The sequence below is a fragment of the Acanthaster planci genome, linkage group LG17, assembly GCF_054643075.1.
Source record: "Acanthaster planci isolate LZ-2023a linkage group LG17, COTS_SCS, whole genome shotgun sequence".
NCBI classification, from domain to species: Eukaryota; Metazoa; Echinodermata; class Asteroidea; order Valvatida; family Acanthasteridae; genus Acanthaster; species Acanthaster planci.
In genome coordinates this window covers 11,070,993-11,090,940 of record NC_141793.1, presented here as the reverse complement: position 1 = coordinate 11,090,940, position 19,948 = coordinate 11,070,993, and the positions used below count along the sequence as shown (strand labels likewise).

The 19,948-nt window shown below is 42.4% G+C and overlaps 3 protein-coding genes across 9 annotated transcripts in view; 2 read left to right on the top strand and 1 right to left on the bottom strand.

Annotated features, from left to right (window-relative positions):
* The window catches only part of LOC110973485 (carbonyl reductase [NADPH] 1-like), a 28,474-nt gene extending 8,772 nt beyond the window's left edge, over positions 1-19,702 (bottom strand). Inside the window, exons 1-3 of one of the 5 annotated variants that reach the window (XM_087148249.1) lie at positions 19,350-19,702; positions 2,693-2,877; positions 144-317 (exon numbers count right to left, since the gene is read on the bottom strand). In XM_087148249.1, coding sequence (XP_087004375.1) covers positions 144-215 — 72 coding nt within the window. In that variant the 5' untranslated portion in view covers positions 216-317; positions 2,693-2,877; positions 19,350-19,702. Of the gene's footprint in view, positions 1-143; positions 318-2,692; positions 2,878-3,014; positions 3,177-19,349 lie in introns of those variants that run through there. The other 4 variants (XM_087148250.1, XM_087148246.1, XM_087148248.1 and 1 more) reach the window with 4 other exon arrangements.
* On the top strand, positions 3,191-10,589 carry LOC110973482 (melatonin receptor type 1B-B-like). The gene is made up of 2 exons (XM_022224338.2): positions 3,191-3,570; positions 6,677-10,589. Exon 2 carries the CDS (start codon positions 6,717-6,719, stop codon positions 7,884-7,886), a length of 1,170 nt encoding a protein of 389 aa, XP_022080030.1. The 5' UTR covers positions 3,191-3,570; positions 6,677-6,716; the 3' UTR covers positions 7,887-10,589.
* Positions 11,095-19,286, top strand: LOC110973483 (carbonyl reductase [NADPH] 3-like). 3 transcript variants are annotated; one of them, XM_022224340.2, is made up of 8 exons: positions 11,096-11,447; positions 11,878-11,952; positions 12,590-12,853; positions 14,008-14,097; positions 14,679-14,791; positions 15,895-16,020; positions 16,498-16,642; positions 18,082-19,286. In XM_022224340.2, the coding sequence occupies exons 2-8, from the start codon at positions 11,926-11,928 to the stop codon at positions 18,241-18,243; spliced, it is 927 nt and encodes a 308-aa protein (XP_022080032.2). In that variant the 5' UTR covers positions 11,096-11,447; positions 11,878-11,925; the 3' UTR covers positions 18,244-19,286. The 3 variants fall into 3 exon arrangements, with proteins under 3 accessions (XP_087004371.1, XP_022080032.2, XP_022080031.2); XM_022224339.2 differs by having other exon boundaries at positions 11,803-11,952; XM_087148245.1 differs by lacking the exon at positions 14,008-14,097 and having other exon boundaries at positions 11,095-11,447; positions 11,803-11,952.
* Positions 19,703-19,948: the final 246 nt, after the last annotated feature.

Here is a 19,948-nt window from a genome sequence, read left to right as displayed (position 1 = left end):
CTGTAGGGTGTTACCTATCTTTGCCTTAGGACCTATTACGCTGTAGTTTAATGCCTCACTTGTCCCCACATTTCTAACATAATTGTACGGAATTTCTGCTTTATAAATGAATCAATTACACTTTAACATGAGGAGAATCTTACCACTGCAACGCGCTGAGTGTTGGACATGGTCGATGATGACACACCAGATGCGTGCCGTATCCTATTTAGCATCAGCAAATATACTTTTGTGCCTGTCGCTGACAACGCTTGAACTGCACGACAGAATGTGAAAGAACCAAGCGACTTTTAACCCCTCAACGGTGGATGATCTCTCTGTGGAGAAATTTTTCAATGCAAACGATTTGTATGCATAAAATTGCCAGACACAACATGTCCTACAAAAACTAGACTTGCTGCAAAGTCGGCGATTGGTTTGATTTTACTCTCCGTGCGCGCATGCAATGTGTTCCGTTTAAACTTACGCACTATTAGCCTTTTAGAAGCATGGCGGACACAATAAGAGGGCGCTATTTGAAGCGGGAAAATTTGGAGCAAACACAAAAGATTTTACCCAAACCAAATAGCGCCCTCCTAATGTGTCCGCCATAGTCCTAAAAGGCTAATGGAACATTGTTTGCCTCGTCCCCATCTTACGGATTTATGCTACAGCTGCGCCGATGGATTGCGACTGCTGAAGCTCACGGGCAAATTAGAACACGACTACTTAAAACGACTTCTCGTCAAGTCTACATAAAATCTTGCGGCCTGCAGTTACTCCATGTGAAAAATGCAAGTCACGATATGCATCGTTAAATCTTTTAATGTTAGGAACACGGCCCGTCGGGAGCGTGTGACGTTTCACTCACACGTGCACGTCATGTGGAGTTCTTTTGTGCAGAGGTTTACACTATGTATGCCACGCCTGCACATGCGTGTTAACGTTCAGATCCGTGTCTCCGAACAAAGCTGGTTCGCTTCATCCATGAGCTGGGTTCTGTTGTCAGTTAACCAACGATAAGATCTGGATCCGCCACAATAGGCCCACATATTTGACGGTATAGATTAGGTGATCGCAATCAATTTTCGCTTGACATTGGATCTATTCTATCGGATAGGCCTACATTCTCACTTTATAGGTGTAAATTTTGAACTGCCTCTTCAGAGGATATTACTCGGATGTTTCCTTCGATATGGAAGACGAAATCTCGGGCAACAGTCTGGGTTTTGAAACAATGAGGCCTATAGTCATGCGATCTTCACTTATTCCGGGCTTACAGGATGTGATTGGGTATAAACGAGAGAAAAAAGAGCCCCCCCAAACGGAAGTATTCGTCGATACTTGACCCTTTACCTCCTTTCCGTCTATCGTTTTCGAAGACCACACTGTTTTTGTGTATGCGAGCTGGGAACACTAGTCTTCCCTATGTGGTGCAACACGCATAGCACTTGACTGAATTACACCAAACTACCACTTAACTAAATTAAACATGTAGGCCTACAAAAATTGATTCTGTGAGAAAAATGTATGGCATTGTTCCTTTGAGGAATGGCTGCGTCATCATGTAAAAAAGGCTCCCTCGAAGGGAAGGGAACGTTTATGGCGATACATGTTTTACCAAGTTTGTAAAATTTACAAGAACTAATTATTTTCTTCAGTTTCAAGGGTCGGGTCATCAAGGCGGAAGTTGGTCACCGGATCGGTGCGACTGCACGACTAGATTGAAAGTTAGCACGTTCACAGGCAAGGGTGTGTTGTAGGCATAAATAATATCAATAGCAGTTCTATGTTACGTATAATATGTGACCCATTCTGCAACAACGAGTCACGAGTCTCCGGAGCTACTTTCAAGTTTTACGGTGTATTAGATTGAGGAATTTGAGCTCTTTCTTTTGATGATGTGTCACTCAGTTTGGTACAATGAAAGAAGACGTTGTGTTGATGTTAAAAATGCCAGTTGAGGATTCATATTGATTACGAACTGCAAGATTCTTTCAAAGGCCTATAATTCCAAAGTGGCTCATTTTCAGAGAGTGCGTCACAATTTACGTAGCACAATGCATTGCTTGCGAAGACCAACAATGATGTTTACCGTTTTTACGCGCAAATGAAGCGTGGTGCCTTTGACTTCCTTGTCGGTGTGCTTTGTTACAAAGAACCTGCCCTTCCAGATTAAGCGAGTCCCGGTCAGGGTTGGACCCACATTTATCAGTTTTCTTTAACAAGGCCAGTGAAGTAGGTGGCTACAATTCATTGTCAGTATGGGCCTAGACTTTGCCACAAAAAACCCTCTCGTTCAGTGTGTGAGGAACTGCTGGCATTGGCTCACAAGGAGGGAATTGGGCGCAAACTGTGCATTGTAGGGTTTTAATATTGGCTCTACATATTTAGAACTCTGTAAATTCATTTTTAACGATTTTGTATTCATGTCTGGCCAAGGTTTTAACACTGTGTTGGCAAAATTTGTGCTTCTGTGGAGTAACAAAAGAAAGGTCTGTGTACGTATGGCGTCCGTTCGTTTTGTTGCCAAACATCGAAAAAGTTGTTTTTCATTTGAGTAAACGAAAGACCGTACAATATCACAGGTGGATCTTTTTAAACTAACATTGATGGAGCAGTACACGTTTTCTCATATTATTCTGATGTAAATTCATTAAATTAACTAAGTGAGGCACCCTGATAGTACTTGGCCATTCAGGTTTAGGCTTACCTTAATTTGGTTAGAGCATTCGAGATCCACTTCGTTGCTTTTAGAATGCAAATTCAAAGGCCCAGTAGGGAACATGGAGAAGTTTTCACAGACTTGTTAGAAGAAAAATTTCCATTGGCCTTTCTTGTAACGAGCCCACCGACGATGCAGAACAATGTTAAGACTTGTTTTCTTGGAGCATTTTTCTGTATTTCGGGAAAAGAGAATAAAACAAAGAAGGCGTTCATTTGAAAAACGACACTCACACAATATGAATTATTTTCTGTTAATAAGGAAATAAGAACAAACTTTGCCTGCATGTTAAAAACTAGGGTCAGTTTACGGTTTCACAATCATGGTTGCGATCGGTGTTCGTAACGGCGCTGGTTCGCACCATCCAACAGGCGAGTTTTGCATCTGCAAACCAACGACGGATCAGTGATCGTTATCCAGATCCATGTGAAGGATACATGGCCTAAAGCATACTTCAGGACTGGTAGTGAAATATATATGTCTCATGTTAAAGAGCATTTCGTTTCCTCTACAGCATTAAACATAAAACCCATATGCATGGCTTGTTTGTCATCCAACGCCACAATGGAAATAGAACATCCAAAAGGTTCATTCGAAATCACCCAACCACAGCGTACATACAATAGCAAATCTATTTTAGCAGCAGGCTGATTGGACAGAATGTTCAGTCGGCACTTGGCGGAAGGCTACCAATAAGCCACGGTGGATAGGCTGTTCAATCGACACATGGCTCAATACGACACACAAAAGCAGTGACCAACCGATGCAAGTCCCTGCTGTGCCGACAAATCGGACTGGTAGCACTTCCTGGCGAATTGGTAGCCACAGAGGCAGACCGAACACGCCGAGCATCATTAAAATCTGTGGTAAGTTTAACCATTTCATCAGAAGGAAGTACATGAACATCATACTTTAAAGGGTAGCTGCAATCAGTTTTTTTTACTACAAACCTGTAAAATCTACCTTTGTAAACCTTAGTTTAAACTTTGGTTTCACCATTTGAACAGATATTTAAATGCCTTTTTGGTTTTTATGCCAATGAGTATTTCCGTGTTCATGAGCAAAACTGCGATGTCATCCTGGGAAGAATTAAGCCTCAATGTTACATTGGTTTGTACACAAAAAAATTCTGCGTTTTTGTAGATTTTACTGGACTACGTTTTCTGTTCTTAACTGATCCATTGTTGTTTATGTGCATAGCAATAAGAAACATAAATCCCTCTCTCAGAAATGTTATCAGTTAGTAAATTCTGGGTTCGCAATTTTGAACAGAAATACATATGCACTGAGCCTTGTCTTCCCTAGATGACTTCACTGCAACAGCGCCCTCAATTGTCAGGGAAAACGTTGATAATTTTGATTGTTTAAAAGTGTGCACTTTTCATCGCGTTTAACCTATTAGGAGTGCGGAAGAATTTTCATGCATTGAAGAAACGTACAAAGATGCAGCAAAGTTGTGTCAAAGAAACATTTATTGCAGCTTCACTTTAAAGAAATCTCGACCAAAAGTCATGAGAAAACGTAAATCAGGTCACACGCTTTTCAGATTACAAAAGGGTTCCTTTGGACAGCGAAGCAGAATATTTTGTTTAGCTTCAAAACGTCGGCATTTGGAGCGTGTTGTTGAGAGTAAAAATATTCCCGTATATTGCCCTTCTCTCATTGGATCTGCGAATCATACGAGGGGCTTATGAGATGTTAGATCGTTTAAAAGTAAAAAAATCACACAATGGCCGTTTAGAAAAAGGACGTGTTACATGTACTTAAAATAAGAAAGTCACACACCTCGGCCTGTGTCTGATGACACGAGGGACCTCAACAACAACAACAACAACAACAACAACAACAACAACAACAACAACAACAACAACAACAACAACAACAACAACAACAACAACAACGACAACAACAACAAACAACAACAACAACAGCAACACCAGCAACAAAAACAACAACAACAACACCCACAACACCACCAACAACAACAACAACACCCACACCAACAACAACAACAACAACAACAACAGCAACACCAGCAACAAAAACAACAACAACAACAACAACAGCAACAACAACAACAACAACAACAACAACAACAGCAACAACAGCAACAACAACAACAACAACAACAACAACAACAACAACAACAACAACAACAACAACAACAATAAATAACAACAAAAACAACAGCAACAAATCGAGCGAGTGATTTCAGACAAATACTCTGCATGCATTTGGGGTGAATTCATATTTGATTGACCCAATCGGGATCTTTTCTTTAGAAATTTCGATCTTTGCAGTGGAGGTGTCAATAAAGCAGTAAAATCATGAAATTCAACGTTAATCGTATCACACACACCCAGGAATAGCGTCATTCGTCTGAAGATTCTCCAGCCTGTATTCAGCCAGTTATCCTAATTTTAGTTTATTAGCTCAAAAGAGATGGATAAAAAGCTGACCTTGATTCGGAAGACATTATGATGTTCCGCATTCTCAAAAACTGTTTCCTTTTGACTAAACGACGAAATGTTTTGCTTCAGCTTTAGGTTTTTAATCAATAACTCCCAGCCATCTCCTTGGAGAGTAATGACCTAGCGCGTGCTTCATTTACCCAATCACAACTCAACGATTTCCTCTTTTGCCTCGACAAAACCAATTAATCAACAGCACATATGCCAAAGGAGGATCGACGCGTTGTGTGACAACCGAATACAATCGGCTGGTCCTCAAGACGCGCTATAGCTTGTCATGTGACATCGCATTCAACTCTTGAGGGAGGTATTTATCGGTATCACAATCCTTACAAAATGTAGGGGAATTGCTTTTTGTGTGTGTATAAATATACATATGTGCATATGGCGGCGCTCACCCGTCTGGGCAAGGTCTAAAAATAACTGTGTACATGTATTTGGGCAGGCTGCCAGGGGTCACAGGGTCATTGCACACAGTGAAGTGGACGAGGTAAAAGATTGTGAGACTTTGGGCAGGTGAAAAGAAAGAGCGCGGGATATTGGTGGTGGATGAAGGGAACAAAACGAAGGAAGACGGTGGAAGGCCAAAAAAGCCATTGGGTGAATCCTATTATTTCCCTCACCGGAACTATTTCTGAAATTGCGATCATATAGCTAGCTTTTTTCTACACAAAATATGACACCGATTGGGCGGGAATAAAATAATGGTGCGTTCAAGTGAAGGCCCACGTCGATGATAGTGCCCCAGTGATATTGACAACGGCAGGCATCTTTAAAGCTCTGATTTAAGTAGGTCTGATCTTTCGCCGCCAGTTTGTTTAAATTCAACACGAATATTGGTTATTTTCTCTGTCCCGATTGACGACCAACGGTACGGTAACATGAGCGGTGCGTTTAACCGCACCCGTGTGTGCGAAGAATGAACCATAGTGAGAAGGAAACTTGGTATCATTTGGTCAAACACGGCATTCTGAACTTGTTTTGATTTCGATTGTGAGAAGGCCCAGCGGGAAAAACTTCAGTCTCTGCTAACCCGTTATCGGTAAAAGGTCGTGCGAATGGACAAATTTAACCTCCAGTCCCGATTTTATTGTATCTGTTTTATTTTATTACCCACTTTCCCTTGGGATTGGTATTTTAATCACCATCAACACTACTATCTTTCCTCAAAAGATTTCTTTCAATCAAAACAAATTTTAATTGCTTAATGTGGCAACCATTTTTTATTCAACCCACCACCCTCAATTTATTTTACATGAAGTTGCCGGAAAGATATAGTTTTTCTTTTGGACTACACAAAGCAATTGAAAATGGACAGATATTTGAGAAGAGAACATTTTTACCAGGCACAACAGGACAAGCAGACTTCCGCACCTAACGAACGACTTATTTGACAATGATAATTTCTCTTCTGCCATTGCTGTTGTTGATTTGTCGTGCAACACTATTACCGTATCGAATCACTGTTTGTTTTCATCCAAAATTAATGTTTATTTTACAGGTTTGCACTGTATGTCAACAACCTTGACGTCGAGAGCAAAATGGACACCAGCGCTGCAGTGATGGCTTTGTCTGGCAATACCACAACGGCCTTTTCTGCTAATTCTTCTACGACCGATGTCTCCAACAACTCAACCGCTGTTTTCTGGATGGAAAACATAACGACAACGGTTAGTCACTCTCTGCAGACCTACCCCGAGAGAGTCGTTGTCGCTGTAGTCTGGCTCCTGATCGCGGTGTTCAACGTCACAGGTAACACCATGGTCATCCTGGCCGTGGTGTGCAGTAAGAAGCTGCGGACATCCACCAATGTCTTCGTGGTCAGTCTCAGCGTGGCTGATCTTCTGACAGGCCTGGCATTACCCATGAGCGCTGTTGGACTGCTCAGTCCAGGAAACACTTGGCCGTGGTCCACCGAGACTCCCTGCTACTTAGCTGGCCTACTACTTTTTGTCAGCTCTTGTGCTAGTCTCTACAACTTGGCCTCTATCGCCCTGAACAGACTGATCCTCATCAAGCGCCCGATGACTCTTTACCGTAGTCTCTACACCAAGCGCAATGTAGTCATCATCGTGGTAGCCATCTGGTTTGTTGCCTTTGCAACGATGATCGTTCCACCGATCTTCGGCATTGGAGGGTTCGGCTACGACGAGCAGCATCACACCTGCAGTGACCTGGATACCCATCCGAAGGCCAAAACCTTCAAGAGGATCCAAACCTCCGTCGGGTATCCCATCCCTTTCATCACCATTGTCACTTGCTACACCATGATCTTCTTGCACGTTCGCCGCCACTTCCAGGCCCAGAGATCCATGCGAGTTGCGAGCAGCTACACCGGCCCGGTTTGTGCTACCACGGGCAGTTCTAGCTTCGTGGTGTCTGACAGCAGTGATGCCTTGAAGACAGCTCAAAGCGACCGTGTCTACCGCCAGCAGCTCGAAATCACCAAGAATCTCTTCATGGCAGTCTGTGCCTTCTTCCTCTGTATCACTCCGTACTGCGTGGCGCTTTTCATCCCCGACACCGACCGATGCCTTCTGTTTTTGGGCGTGGTCTTTACCTTCAACAGCTGCGTCAACCCGATCGTATACGCCGCCAAACATCCACAGTTCAAGAAGGTTTTGCGCCGTATGATGAGATGCCGGTGCTCACAGATCGAAGAGCCGTCTAATGCACTCAAAGCTGTCGTGGCTTGCTGTCGCAAGGCGTGAATTGCAGTCAAATACGCCTAACATGACCTTTCCTAATCTTGAATTGGCAAAACGGCACATATCATTGCTGTCATGATGTACCTTCCTCGAGCAGATGCACCGCCTCATTGGTCGAAAAGAGCCATATTGATCGGGAGTGTTCATTTTGTTGGTAGCGATGTCACCGCAACGCGCTGATTTTACAGTCGTTCGTGAACCAGCGAAGTTCAGTTGCGACTCCGAATTACTTGGCTGTGGCCTGAAATTACGCACGAGTCTATGGTAGTGGCTGCGACCAGTTCGCGTAGAATCGTGTGTAGTGTCAAGCCGTAGCAAAGTAATTCGGACACGGCCAAAGAGCCTCCGTTGCTAAGAAAATACGCCCTCTTTTAGTCCAGCTCGAGGCTCATACCGTGTTATTGTTTGAGCATACACAGTCAAAACAATTAACGGTTAGAGTTTAGACACACTTCTAAACACACTCGTACTTAAAAAGAAAGAAGAACCAACAGGAAGACAAAACGACAGCACATAACTCACACAAAGGGTGTTGTCAGACTCTGGGAGGGCATGCAGTTGCGCAACTCTAAGCCCCATTTCGTTAAAAAAGGTATTGAACGCGCGCGTACATACGATTGCCTTGTGCAGGAGCGAGGCGTCGCTACCGTAATGGTTACTAATCCTCACGTTCGGCTTGTCCTACCAAACGGAACACGCAGTGCAGCATATCCTCCATTAATTATCTTTGAATTTACGAAGCCGCAGAGGGCCAGCCCGCGGCACTTACAATAGTCTTCGGTCCCACTTCTGTGCATGTACATATCCTGTGCTCTGGTTCGGTTTTAATAAAACGAAATTGCCTAGAAATTTGTCTTGAAAAGAGATATTTTCTGGGGAACTTCGCAAGTTCAATCTCAAAAAAGGCATGCAACGAAAGTACAAGCATTGACAGTAGCACGTTCTGAAAACTAAAACGAAACCTAAAAGTACATATATACAGACAGTGTATATTTGTTTCGTATGCAGAGTTAAACCTTTATCAAATACATACTTCTATCTTTATCAAAGTACATGCATGTGTATCAAAAACACAACATTTTACTCAGGCGTCCTGGTTTTTCTTTTAAACAGCCTTAAATTTAAGCATCAAGTCTCCACGGCATCGTTCAAGGGTGGTGTGGTTTAATGACGTACCCCTCATGAGTCGGTATTGATGCCAAATTGTCGAGCCGTCGGCAAGAACAGAAAAGGAAGGGAAAAGAAGGGTGGAAATCACGTTTCAGGTGGGGAAATCAGACTACAATTACAATCATTCCAGGATGGCAAACTTCCAACTCCACTCAGCACTTCGTTTCGGTTTCATTGTTAATTTGCCGACTCTAATCTTATAGAGCGTATAAGCTGTGATTGTAGCATGTTTGAAAAACTAAGATGATATTTATGAAGCACCCAAGTATAGAAAATGCTTGTTGAACATGCAGCGTAATTACCTTTATACCCATTGTAGCACTTGTGTGTCCTGTCCTAGTAGCCTCAGCTCTACCCAGTTTTGTAATCGATTAGATTTCAATCGGAGACTTTGAGGCGCTCGGAGGCAACTAAACACACGGGTCCTTTTTAACAATTCTGAGCATGCGCGCGTTAATCTGAGCATGCGTGCGTAGTTCTCAACACGCGCAATACTATACAAAAACAGAGATTATAAGTAGAACTACATGAACTCTACGTGCAAATAGAATGGGTATGTCTGCTGCCACCACCGTCTCAAAGTCTCCCATTAGTCACGGACGTGTATAATAAAATCTGGACTCGCAGTGCCCTTAATCAGCTTATAGAGTCATTGAATCAACCCGCAGCCATTTTTCCGAGCCGTTTTTTTTTTATATACGTCCGTGCCATTAGTACTGAATACGTAAAAGTACTTGGTATACGAGTTCGACTACTTAACCCAGAATATGAGTACAATAATTATTCATGAATTATTTCCGTACTAGCTGGAGTACAGTACGAGTAACTTTAAGAGTATATACGAGTACAAGTACACGACTACTACTTTCCATGTGAAAATCGACAAAAGTTCTTTGCCACCAGTAAAAAAGAAAACTTGAGATTTCTGGAAACTGCATGAAAGTAAAATCGAAAGGCTTTAATACATAATACAGATATTCACATGAAGTATTGACACATATATTCCCAAACAGACGTGCAGGTGTATGCCTGTAATGTACTTTGCTCTAGTGATCAGTAATCTCTCGTATAGCCAGAAATTTAATGTACCGTATAGTTAAATGCAATTTTTAGATACCAAAATCCTTCATTTCTCCCTGGGGATTTTTGCATTAAGTAAACAGAATAAAAAATCATCGGAAAGTTATGAGGGGGAGGGGAAGGGAGCGCTACCCCCCCCCTACGAATTCGACTTTTTATGCTGCAAATCTTGACTTAGGTTTTCCTTGAGTAGCAAGCTGTGATCTGCAGCCTTTCTGTTTTGGAAATTTATTGCATGTGGTGACATGCAGTTTTTATGTTTCGTGTTTTGACCTGCACCATTTGTGTTGAGTGTTTTGACACGCAGTTTCTTTATGTTGCACGCGATGACTTGGAATTTCTACGTTGATTGCTACATGCAGTTTTTATGTTGCACATTGTGAATGTATGTATGTCGGTCGCATTGAAAGATAGTTCACAAGGCCAATAAACCACCTGCCATGGTTTTAATGCGAATACACGTAGTCCAATCACTTCTTTTGCATTCTGTAGTACAGCAGGGTAATTGTATTAGGGAGACCAGACTTGAGACCAACACTGCGACCTGTGTGGTGTTCCGAGACTGGGACCAAGACGGCCCGAGACCGTACCGAGATCAAGAACTCTGTCGAAATGGTACATAGAATGTAGTATAAAATACATGCCAAAATGGCTTGTGGCTTAATTCTTTTATCGAGGCCAGATTAGCTTCCCCCATGTCTTAAGGTGCAGAAAGTAATCAGATCCATTCTAAGAGAGTTTAACTCATTTCTTAATGTCTTCACCGCTCGAAATGCTTCCACATGTTGTTTAGCCGCTGTCTTTACAACGGAACTGGTGGCATAGCAACGCGTGTCATGCACTAACGAATATCTCTGTAACCGTTAAAAAAAACCCGCTTGGTTTAAACATGATCTGCACGTTTATAAAAACTAACCGAATCTGTTTGTGTCAATTATCCACAACTTTGTTGTAGATCATTTCTATGTGCATATCTACAGCGTGTGGAATAAAATAATGTTGACCCTTGTACGGCAGTGTACAAGCAACTCGCTCGTCTGATCGCAACAGTGACGACGCCGAACGCAGATAATCTAATCGAGCATTATACACAACACTCATTGCTGGTCTCGACAAACTCGGGTCTACACCGTAGACCAGTAAAAAATACCGAGACCGGGAGCAGCACTGAGATCGAGACCAGCGGTTACTGATCCAACGACGTGTCAGTGGCTCAAACTTCAAAAGATCTGAACAGTGATCACGGGCGGCAGATCCCATCGCACTAAGGCGTCTTGTATTACGTCTGATCGAAACTAGGCTTGCATCAGTTTGGTGAGTACGAGTATTGCAACGTGTATATGGGACCGAGTAGTATTCATCCATTTATTGAATATTATGTTTTTATCTCCCGTTTGATGATAAATTTTTAGTTATCAATTAATAGGTCCAGCTGTGCTTTTTAGAAAAATAACCAATCAGTTTATGCCTTTAGGGGCGTAAGCATTATTCCCTATCATATCTTGGTCAATAGGCGCACGGTATTTGTCAGTGTTACACATTGAGCAATCGAGTCATAGCTTGTTGTCATCCTTGACCTTTGAGATGTTTGGGTAGAGATCAACCATTTGAACACCCCCGGCTATCGTGAGAGGACCGCTTGATTTTCTTTGGATCCTTTTATTTTGAGAGCGATCCTGTGGCGTTCAAAACGTAACCGACCCGTTTACACACCGTCGCTGTGCATTTCAACCGTTGCCAACAGGCAGGATCACTGCTCTTGGCATCAAACGAGTCTGTGGTGAAATCAGCCATGTCCAAGGCTCAGCGTGTTGCAGTGGTAAGATTCTAGTCATTTCCACGTCTTAATTCAGTGAAAAAATCTAGCAGCTATTCCTGGATGATTTTAGGCCTTGTTCCTAACTGTATTTTTGAGCTCGAGATGAGTGTCAGTACCAGTGTTTCTGATTCGAGTCGGTGACTCAGACTCGAGTCGGTATTTTTTACTTGAGACATGACTTGGAAAAATTTGACTTTCAACTTAACTTGGGAAAATATGACCTGAGATTTGACTTAGGAAATATGACTTGGTTACAAGCCTGGTCATTACCAACTGGCAAATTTTGTACACTGTCTGGAAAGGAAAGTGCTTCCTTATGTTATTATTTCAGTCTGTTCATAAACAAAAGTTGCTCACTGCAGAGTAGATTTTCATGAAAAGTCTTTAATTTGTAATTAATCGGAAGCTCAGTTCGCTGAATGTATAATGTTGATGTTTCCATCAACCTTTCTTGGCTGCCCCACACTAAAAGTAGATTGTCACTTTTTGAAGCAAAGAAATCGATAAACACCCTCTAGGAAAAAACTTTCAAGCCGCACTGGTATATCCTGACATGTAGATAGGCCCTATGTATTTAATAAGCAATATAAGGATGGCTTTGCCCAGAAAAGTTTACTTCATGTTACTATGGTTACAGGTATCAGGAGGGAACAAGGGTATTGGATTTGCTATTGTGAGGGCGCTGTGCAAGCAGCTGGACAATGGAATCGTCTACCTGACTGCCAGGAATGAGGAGAGGGGGAGGGAGGCCGTGGCCAGACTCAATCGGGTGGGGCTGCAGCCTAAGTTTCACCAGCTGGACGTTACCGATCCGGCCAGCGTGAGCAAGCTGAGGGATTTCCTACAGAAGACGCACGGAGGCTTGGACATACTGGTTAACAATGCTGGAATCGCCTTCAAAGTAATTCAAATTTTTGCAGTGCGACCAACAAAGAAAACAACAAGTCCTATCTATGTCCCAACTCATGTGGGAAAAACAGTTATCATCTCAAAACATTTCCAAACAGGTGCAAGTAACTCAATCTAAATTGAACTCTGTTCTTAAAAAGCTGCAGAGGAATTTCCAAAGTTGAGTTCAGTTCTGGCCTTTTTTCCACTAGTGTCACTTCATCATTATACCATCTACATTACATCTAGACATTTTCCGCTCCGACCTATTTACTTCCATGACGCCAACGGTCCCAAATCAAGAGAGCAAAAGATAAAATCCGATGCATTACGCATTAGCGTTACAAGGTGATCACTGACACTGAACACCAATCAGTCACTGCACTCCACCCTCACTGTTCACCATCTACTCGAGCGAACGACCTGACCGCCGTTTTTAATAAACGAGGTTTTTACATAGAAATGCCCCCGTTCGGAACAGGGCCAAAGTATATTATGATATTACCCGATCGGGAGCGCGTTGACGTGAGACTCTGTCCTAAAATAAAACAAACTTCAAGGCTGCAAATTTGAGCATCAAGAACCAAAGCCTTGCAAAACTGATAGAGCCTGAAATGGAAGGAAAACGTAAATGAGATTCTCGCTGGGTATCGAACAGCCTCAACTCTAATCCTCGGTTTCCTTACCCACAGCTAGACCGAATTTTCTTTTTTAACCTCCTTTTGTGCCCATGACTCCACTTAAGGACGCTGAAGCTGTCACATTATTCAAGTAATAGAGGGTTTGCATGGCTGCCACCTTGCAGGCCACTGCTTTGGTTCCACAGGATACGCACAGTGGAGGTTTCCCTGTGGAACGAAAGAACTGCCCTACAAGATGGCTGCCACACAAAAACTCTATACTGTAATACATTTTGGCCCCATTCCGAAAGATGGAATTTCTGCGTAAAAGGTTCGTTTATTGACAGCAGTGGATATCGTGTCATCAGATGCACCATCACACCCAATACAAATATTATCCACACACCCACAGCCATCCTTATCGAATCGTCAAGAATATCACTCATTTAACCTTCTCTAGCTCTTTTGTTGAACGGGTTATAGACGTGTTCGCGTCGAGGGTGCCCATTTGAAGACAACGGTATTATACCCGCTGGTTTTTATACAGGAAGTGACGGTTACCATCTGTGAAGGACAGATGACGCTGAGTTTAGACTGTGAAAAGGAGCCATCTTCTACGGACTCTACAGCTACTTTGGTAACTATTTATCACCGTGGGCTGATCGAGGAATCCTCGACCAGCTTTCGAATAATAACATGACTGATGTGTCCCCCAGTCCTGCACATGTCAATCTGGAAGGTGTCATGTGTCTGTTATGTTAATTATCAAAACAGCGGCATCAATTTATTCTTTATTTATTTTTAAAATCTATGGAAACAATTTCTCTTGACCTTTTCCCATTTCGTCAAAGATTGCACTTTGAAAGACGGGAAGTGTGGTGGATAAAAGTGAGGATGACGTCAAGGTGACGGTATCGAGCAATTTCTAACTTTTCAAGATATGCCCAATTTCCTTGGCATTTGAAAATGTACACATTTTTGGCATCGCTTTGGTTGTTCTCGACGTAGCTTTTATAGAGCGGGTAACTGTGGGGGTACTCTGCTAAATAACGTGGGAACGAGGTTGCTTGAGCACAGCCCCCTTTACATACGTGCACGGAATCCTGAATCTATACCACACAATGCTTTTCCCCTTGGTTTCGACAGCAGTTAAATCGTCTCCAAGAATTCCTATGCATATACTCTCGTGTATGCTTTAATACTTGTCATATTCTACAGGACGCTTCATCCCCACCATTTGGAGAGAAAGCATCTATTACCATGGCAACCAATTTCACTGCTGTCTTGAAAATCAATAGAGCTCTCATTCCGCTGATACGTGCTCAGGGAAGGTAAAATAGTTGAGTTAAATGAGGCACTGAAGGGAGACATTTTTTTGGGTAGGGGTTTGGAACATGGGGTTGACAACGAATACCAAAGAGAGGCTGGGCTTTCGTAAGAGAGACTTCAGCACAAGCCTTGCAGCAAAAATCACACTGGTCCCACGTGACCGATCAACTAAACATTACGGGCCAGCCCCGGCGAAACATTATGCCATTGTTTCTGTCAGAGGAAATGAAAGCGCCAGTGTTTTGAAGGTGGTACTGCCACCTGACCATACAGGTGGGAAACGGAAGGATAGTCATTTTAGGAAAAGTCCATTTCACTCCATAGACCCAAAACGCCACTGGCGTCTTGTTCCAGTATCCGGTTCGTAAGTGACTTCGTTACGATGGCGGACGCGCCACGATTCGCAGGCTCTCATTGGACAATCGCTGAAGTTGCGCGTTAACTTCCGGTTCCATGGTTCCACGTAAACAGCGATCAAAGCATGTAACCCCATGAGCAGTGCAGGTGTGCAGTGGGCGTGGTTTAAACTGAAGTGACGTCACACTTACCAACCGGAGACTGATCAACTGCTTTCAATATTGCGCATGCCCATACCAGTAACACTCAAACGGGCCCTGGATGAACTATTTTATAAAATATGATCATCAACTAATTAACATTTGTAACGTTGACTGCGTCCATGGTCAGTGTTATGTTGCAATTCTTTTCGTGGGACTGGTTCCCTCCAAGCTGATAGATTGAAATTCAGCTATTGAAAACAAACAGTGCGACTATGCCCTGGTCGGGCTCCAAATTGCCCACTGGGTGATTAAAAAACAATAACCCAAACAAAGACGGGTCCGTCACGTGGGATCAACCAGTATTAGATTTATGGTTTACAGTCATCAAGCGTTTCAAAAATCTCCCATTGAGCTCTTTCCACAAAAGTATTGTGGGCAATGAAGATTCCATGACGAAATGTCTCTAGGCCAGATTTCAAGTGATCCCTTCCAAAATTGCAACATTTTCATTACGTTGCGGGGGATTTTTCACAGATCACTTCTTTTCTTAAATTTTGATTTTAACAAATCACAAAATGAAACTGCATTTACCGTTGTGCCCTCAGAATTGTCAACTTGGTCAGTATATGCGGGGAATGGACATACGACAAAATGAGCAAGGAACTGCAAGGTCGTTTCCAAGGAGTCAAAACGGAGCAGGACGTGGAGCAGCTCATGCAGGAATTTGTGACGTAGGTTGAAGCAAGTCAAAGTTCATTTCTGTTGGAAATAGATCCCAAGAGGAAGGATTATACAGTAAACTATTTTAAAACAACAAACAAATACATGTACATGACACGTTGGGGGAGATTTTCAAAAATTCCTCTTGTCGATTTCCTGATTTCGTCATACCGTGAATATTTTGTGGACAAAATTTATTTTAATTTTATCCTGGTTTGTAACGCAAATTGTTAACTTGAAATAAACGGTTACTTTGACAATGACTTCTGTAGATAGTTTGTTTTAAAAAGTAGCGAATCTCAAGTTCGGCATTATCAGCATTATTACATATTTAAGAGTTACCACCAATTAGCTCGTGCCCTCTTGCAAATCACTGCATAATTATACTCAGTTGGCCTACAACATGACGTCATTGATGGTCAGAGGCCATTAAACACTGTTTGTCAGTGGATGTCACGTGCACCATTGATTTTTCCAACTGTCACTAGTCTTGCCAAAGCCGGCAATCATGCTGGGAACGGCTGGCCTGAATTCGCCTACGGAGTATCCAAGATGGGGGTCACTGCACTTACCCGAGTCCAAGCTGCTGACATCGCCAGGGATAAGACAAAGGAGGATGTTCTCATGACATGTGTAGGTGGAATCACACTATAAACGCGTTTTAATATGTTTTCCGACTACATCTGGATCTATAAGTATTATGATATAATCCTGGAAATTCTGCGGTGTCGAAATGACATGCCGTTATCCATGGTATCTGTCCAAAGAATATAGGCCAACATAAAGGGAAGTACAGTCTTTTTGGGTGGAAATTTTACCAAGGGTGCATGACGGAATATTGATGCACACGTATGATAGCTAAGTGCTCTAAAATTTAAACAATGGCAAACCTGAAGCGTTCAGGATAACTTACCTACCTGAAAACGTAGGGCAACCGCGCCTCTGGTATTAAAAAACCTACATAATTTTGAAGCATCGTGTATAAAGGCATAATGCGACGCCAATAGGCCCCGCCTCGTAAACGTGCGTTTCTTGAAGCTTATTGATGTGTGCCAGACTGGTTCAAATTAAGAGTGGCGATGTTACAACTTAAAACCACTCCTGCTTGCACCGTGTGGTGGTGGAACTGCAACATGGTGTGAGTGTGTGCTTGTATAGAGTACCGAAGGGTGACGTCATTGTGAACCAGAAAGTGTGAACAAAATTAATGGAGTACGCGCGTGTTGGTTCGCGCGCTGTTCTCGCTCTAATGCCTTATAAACAACAATTACTTCGGTACTCTGTAGACGTAGTCACGACCTTCGTGGGCAGACGTGCGCGTTAATGGACCGATCTTTTATTGCACCCGCTAAATCACGTGACCTAAAGTGGGTATCAACCCCATAGCAACGTGTGTTTACAAAAGAGGGCGTGTTTTGAGTTTGAATTGACAGCCGTTTGGTACATACTCACCGCACAGGTGCTCACATTTATGCGCGTTTGACGCCGAGCACGCTGAGTACGCGCAATGAATTTAGTCTGGGGTATATGGTCTTCGCGTGCACTCCGAACGCTTTACAAGAACCCGGTTGGAAAAATTAGTACCCTCTGTTTTTTTTTCGCTGGTAAGGATGCACTTCAGCTCAGGGCAGATAGTACCCATCACACCAGTAGTGTGAGTACAGTACCAACCGTCGGCTTTATTTTTGATAAATGGTATACCTACGAAACACTTTGCTTTTGGTGGATGCCGTGTTTGTCGATATGTAATACCCACTATAGGTCACGTGATTTAGTGGGCACAATCGATCTTTTGTTTCCCAGAAGGCTCTGCGTCTATAAAATATCAATTTCACAGTAGAATAACGTGCGGAAACAACGTAGACGTAGCCTGCATTTTTGACTGTAGAAGTTGTGTAACAAAACAATGATGAGGTTGTGCCAACGTAACAAGCAGAGTTGGCATATGTGTTGAGGCACATAGCAAAGAACAGTTGTGAAGATAAAAAGAACGTGTGCAGTATCGGTAGACGGTACTAGAAAACTGCATTACGTGAAGTGAAGTTGCCACAGTTTAATCTCTTTCGCCACAGTGTTGCCCAGGCTACGTGGCCACAGACATGACGAACCACGAGGGGGAAAGGACAGTCGATGAGGGCGCCTCTACGCCGGTCTACTGCGCCCTGCTACCACCCGGCTCCAGTCGATTCAACGGCAAGATGTTCATCGACAAGGAGCTACACGAGTTCTGGTAGAACCGAAACAAGATGAGCCATTGACGAGTACATAGTTGGCTCACTTGGTCTTTGCTGCGAAGCTCCATCTGATGGTTTTTCTGGGCAGGTGATGTCCTATAAAATAATTCTTAACTGAAGCAACGAAAATATGCCGGCTTACAATCACTAGGATATCTATTTCATGTACCATTTCAAAGAATTGTTTCCATCCTTAATATATATATTTTTTTAAGTTAAACCGACAACATTCAACACTGCAGTTTTAAATTATGCTGAAATCTGTTTGGGTAAGCAATATGCTTATGGCTTCAGCTCAGTGAAATACTAGCTCCCATCTTCAATACTGCAATTTAGATTAATTTCTTACTTATCTTGCGCCAATTCTTCCAATTTAACTGCTCTTGGTCGAGAACATCGAAAGAGCCAAAAATTCGTATTTCAAATTCATAAATTATTATTCTTAGGGGTTCAGCTGCCGGAGAGCTTAGCCAATTAAACTCCACATCGAACCCTAATGTCCTATCAATAATCTTCCGTGATAACTATGGAGTCTCTTTATTCTTTTCTTAAACCATTCTTGTGACGTCACCCTATTCAAAAAAGTTTCAATTGTTCTTAAGAATTAAAAAATTACAGTTAACTGTACCTTTAAGAATGTGCAGTAAACTATATTCATAAACTGGTGAATCAAAATTGATTTGGTAGACCACAGAAATCACTGCTGTGACATTACAGCGCTTTAGGCGTTCTGCAGGTCGATGTCTTCTCTAAAGTTTTCGAATTTAATATCCAATATCCAGATTTTTATTTAAAGTGAAACACTTCTTTCGTTACTTTAAATTTTTAATATGTCTTGTTCATTTTTTATACAGTCACTCTTTCCGTTTTATTTTCATCATTTTTTCGTCATTTTTACTTTTTTATAGTCATAAGCCAGTTGTAAATAATTTTAATTATTTGTGTTAGTTTGTTTTTCTTTTTAAAATTCGCATTTAGCCAATTTACTTTCAGCTACACCTCATTTTACCTCTCCTCTTATTAAAGTAAACATTAAAAAATAACGATGACGATAACTGATCATGTCTAATTAACTTTACAGAACAGATAGATTGTTTAGAACTTACCTATCAATACTTTCCAGATGATAATCCAACTGCGTGTATTTCCAAACAAAAGAACTTCATACGGTGAACGAAGGATTTCGATGAGTAAGCAAGGTTGTGAACGTGGTGATGAATTGTAGTTGCCAAATCACCGGTTCGTCCAACTTGCTTGTGAAGTCCCCAACTCCGTGCAGCCACACCGATAGCATTTGACAATCTTGAACCTCTGATTTCCGCAGCTTCTCCATGTACACGTGCACACAGCATAGTTCAAACTCGTTTGGACTCGTAAGCTGCATCCTGCGATGGTGCCGACTGCATGCCTTTGCATGACTGCATGTCTTGGCACCAATCAGCCGGAGTTACATAGTCAACGGTTTGGGCCAGGAGTAAAGCTTTTATACGTTCAGGTGTACATAGCCAACTAACGCTTGACAAATGATGGAATTCGTCTCACGGCTCAAAGCCATCGGGAGAGACGTTTTCTTCTATTGTATAATGCACAATTATAGTAGGGGGCGGAGGGACGTGCTTTCACTCGGAGAAACGGCCCTCGTTGTTTCTCCTTGACAATAAGAGATAACCCCTCGCACCCTTCCTGTTTACCATTGTCCTGGACT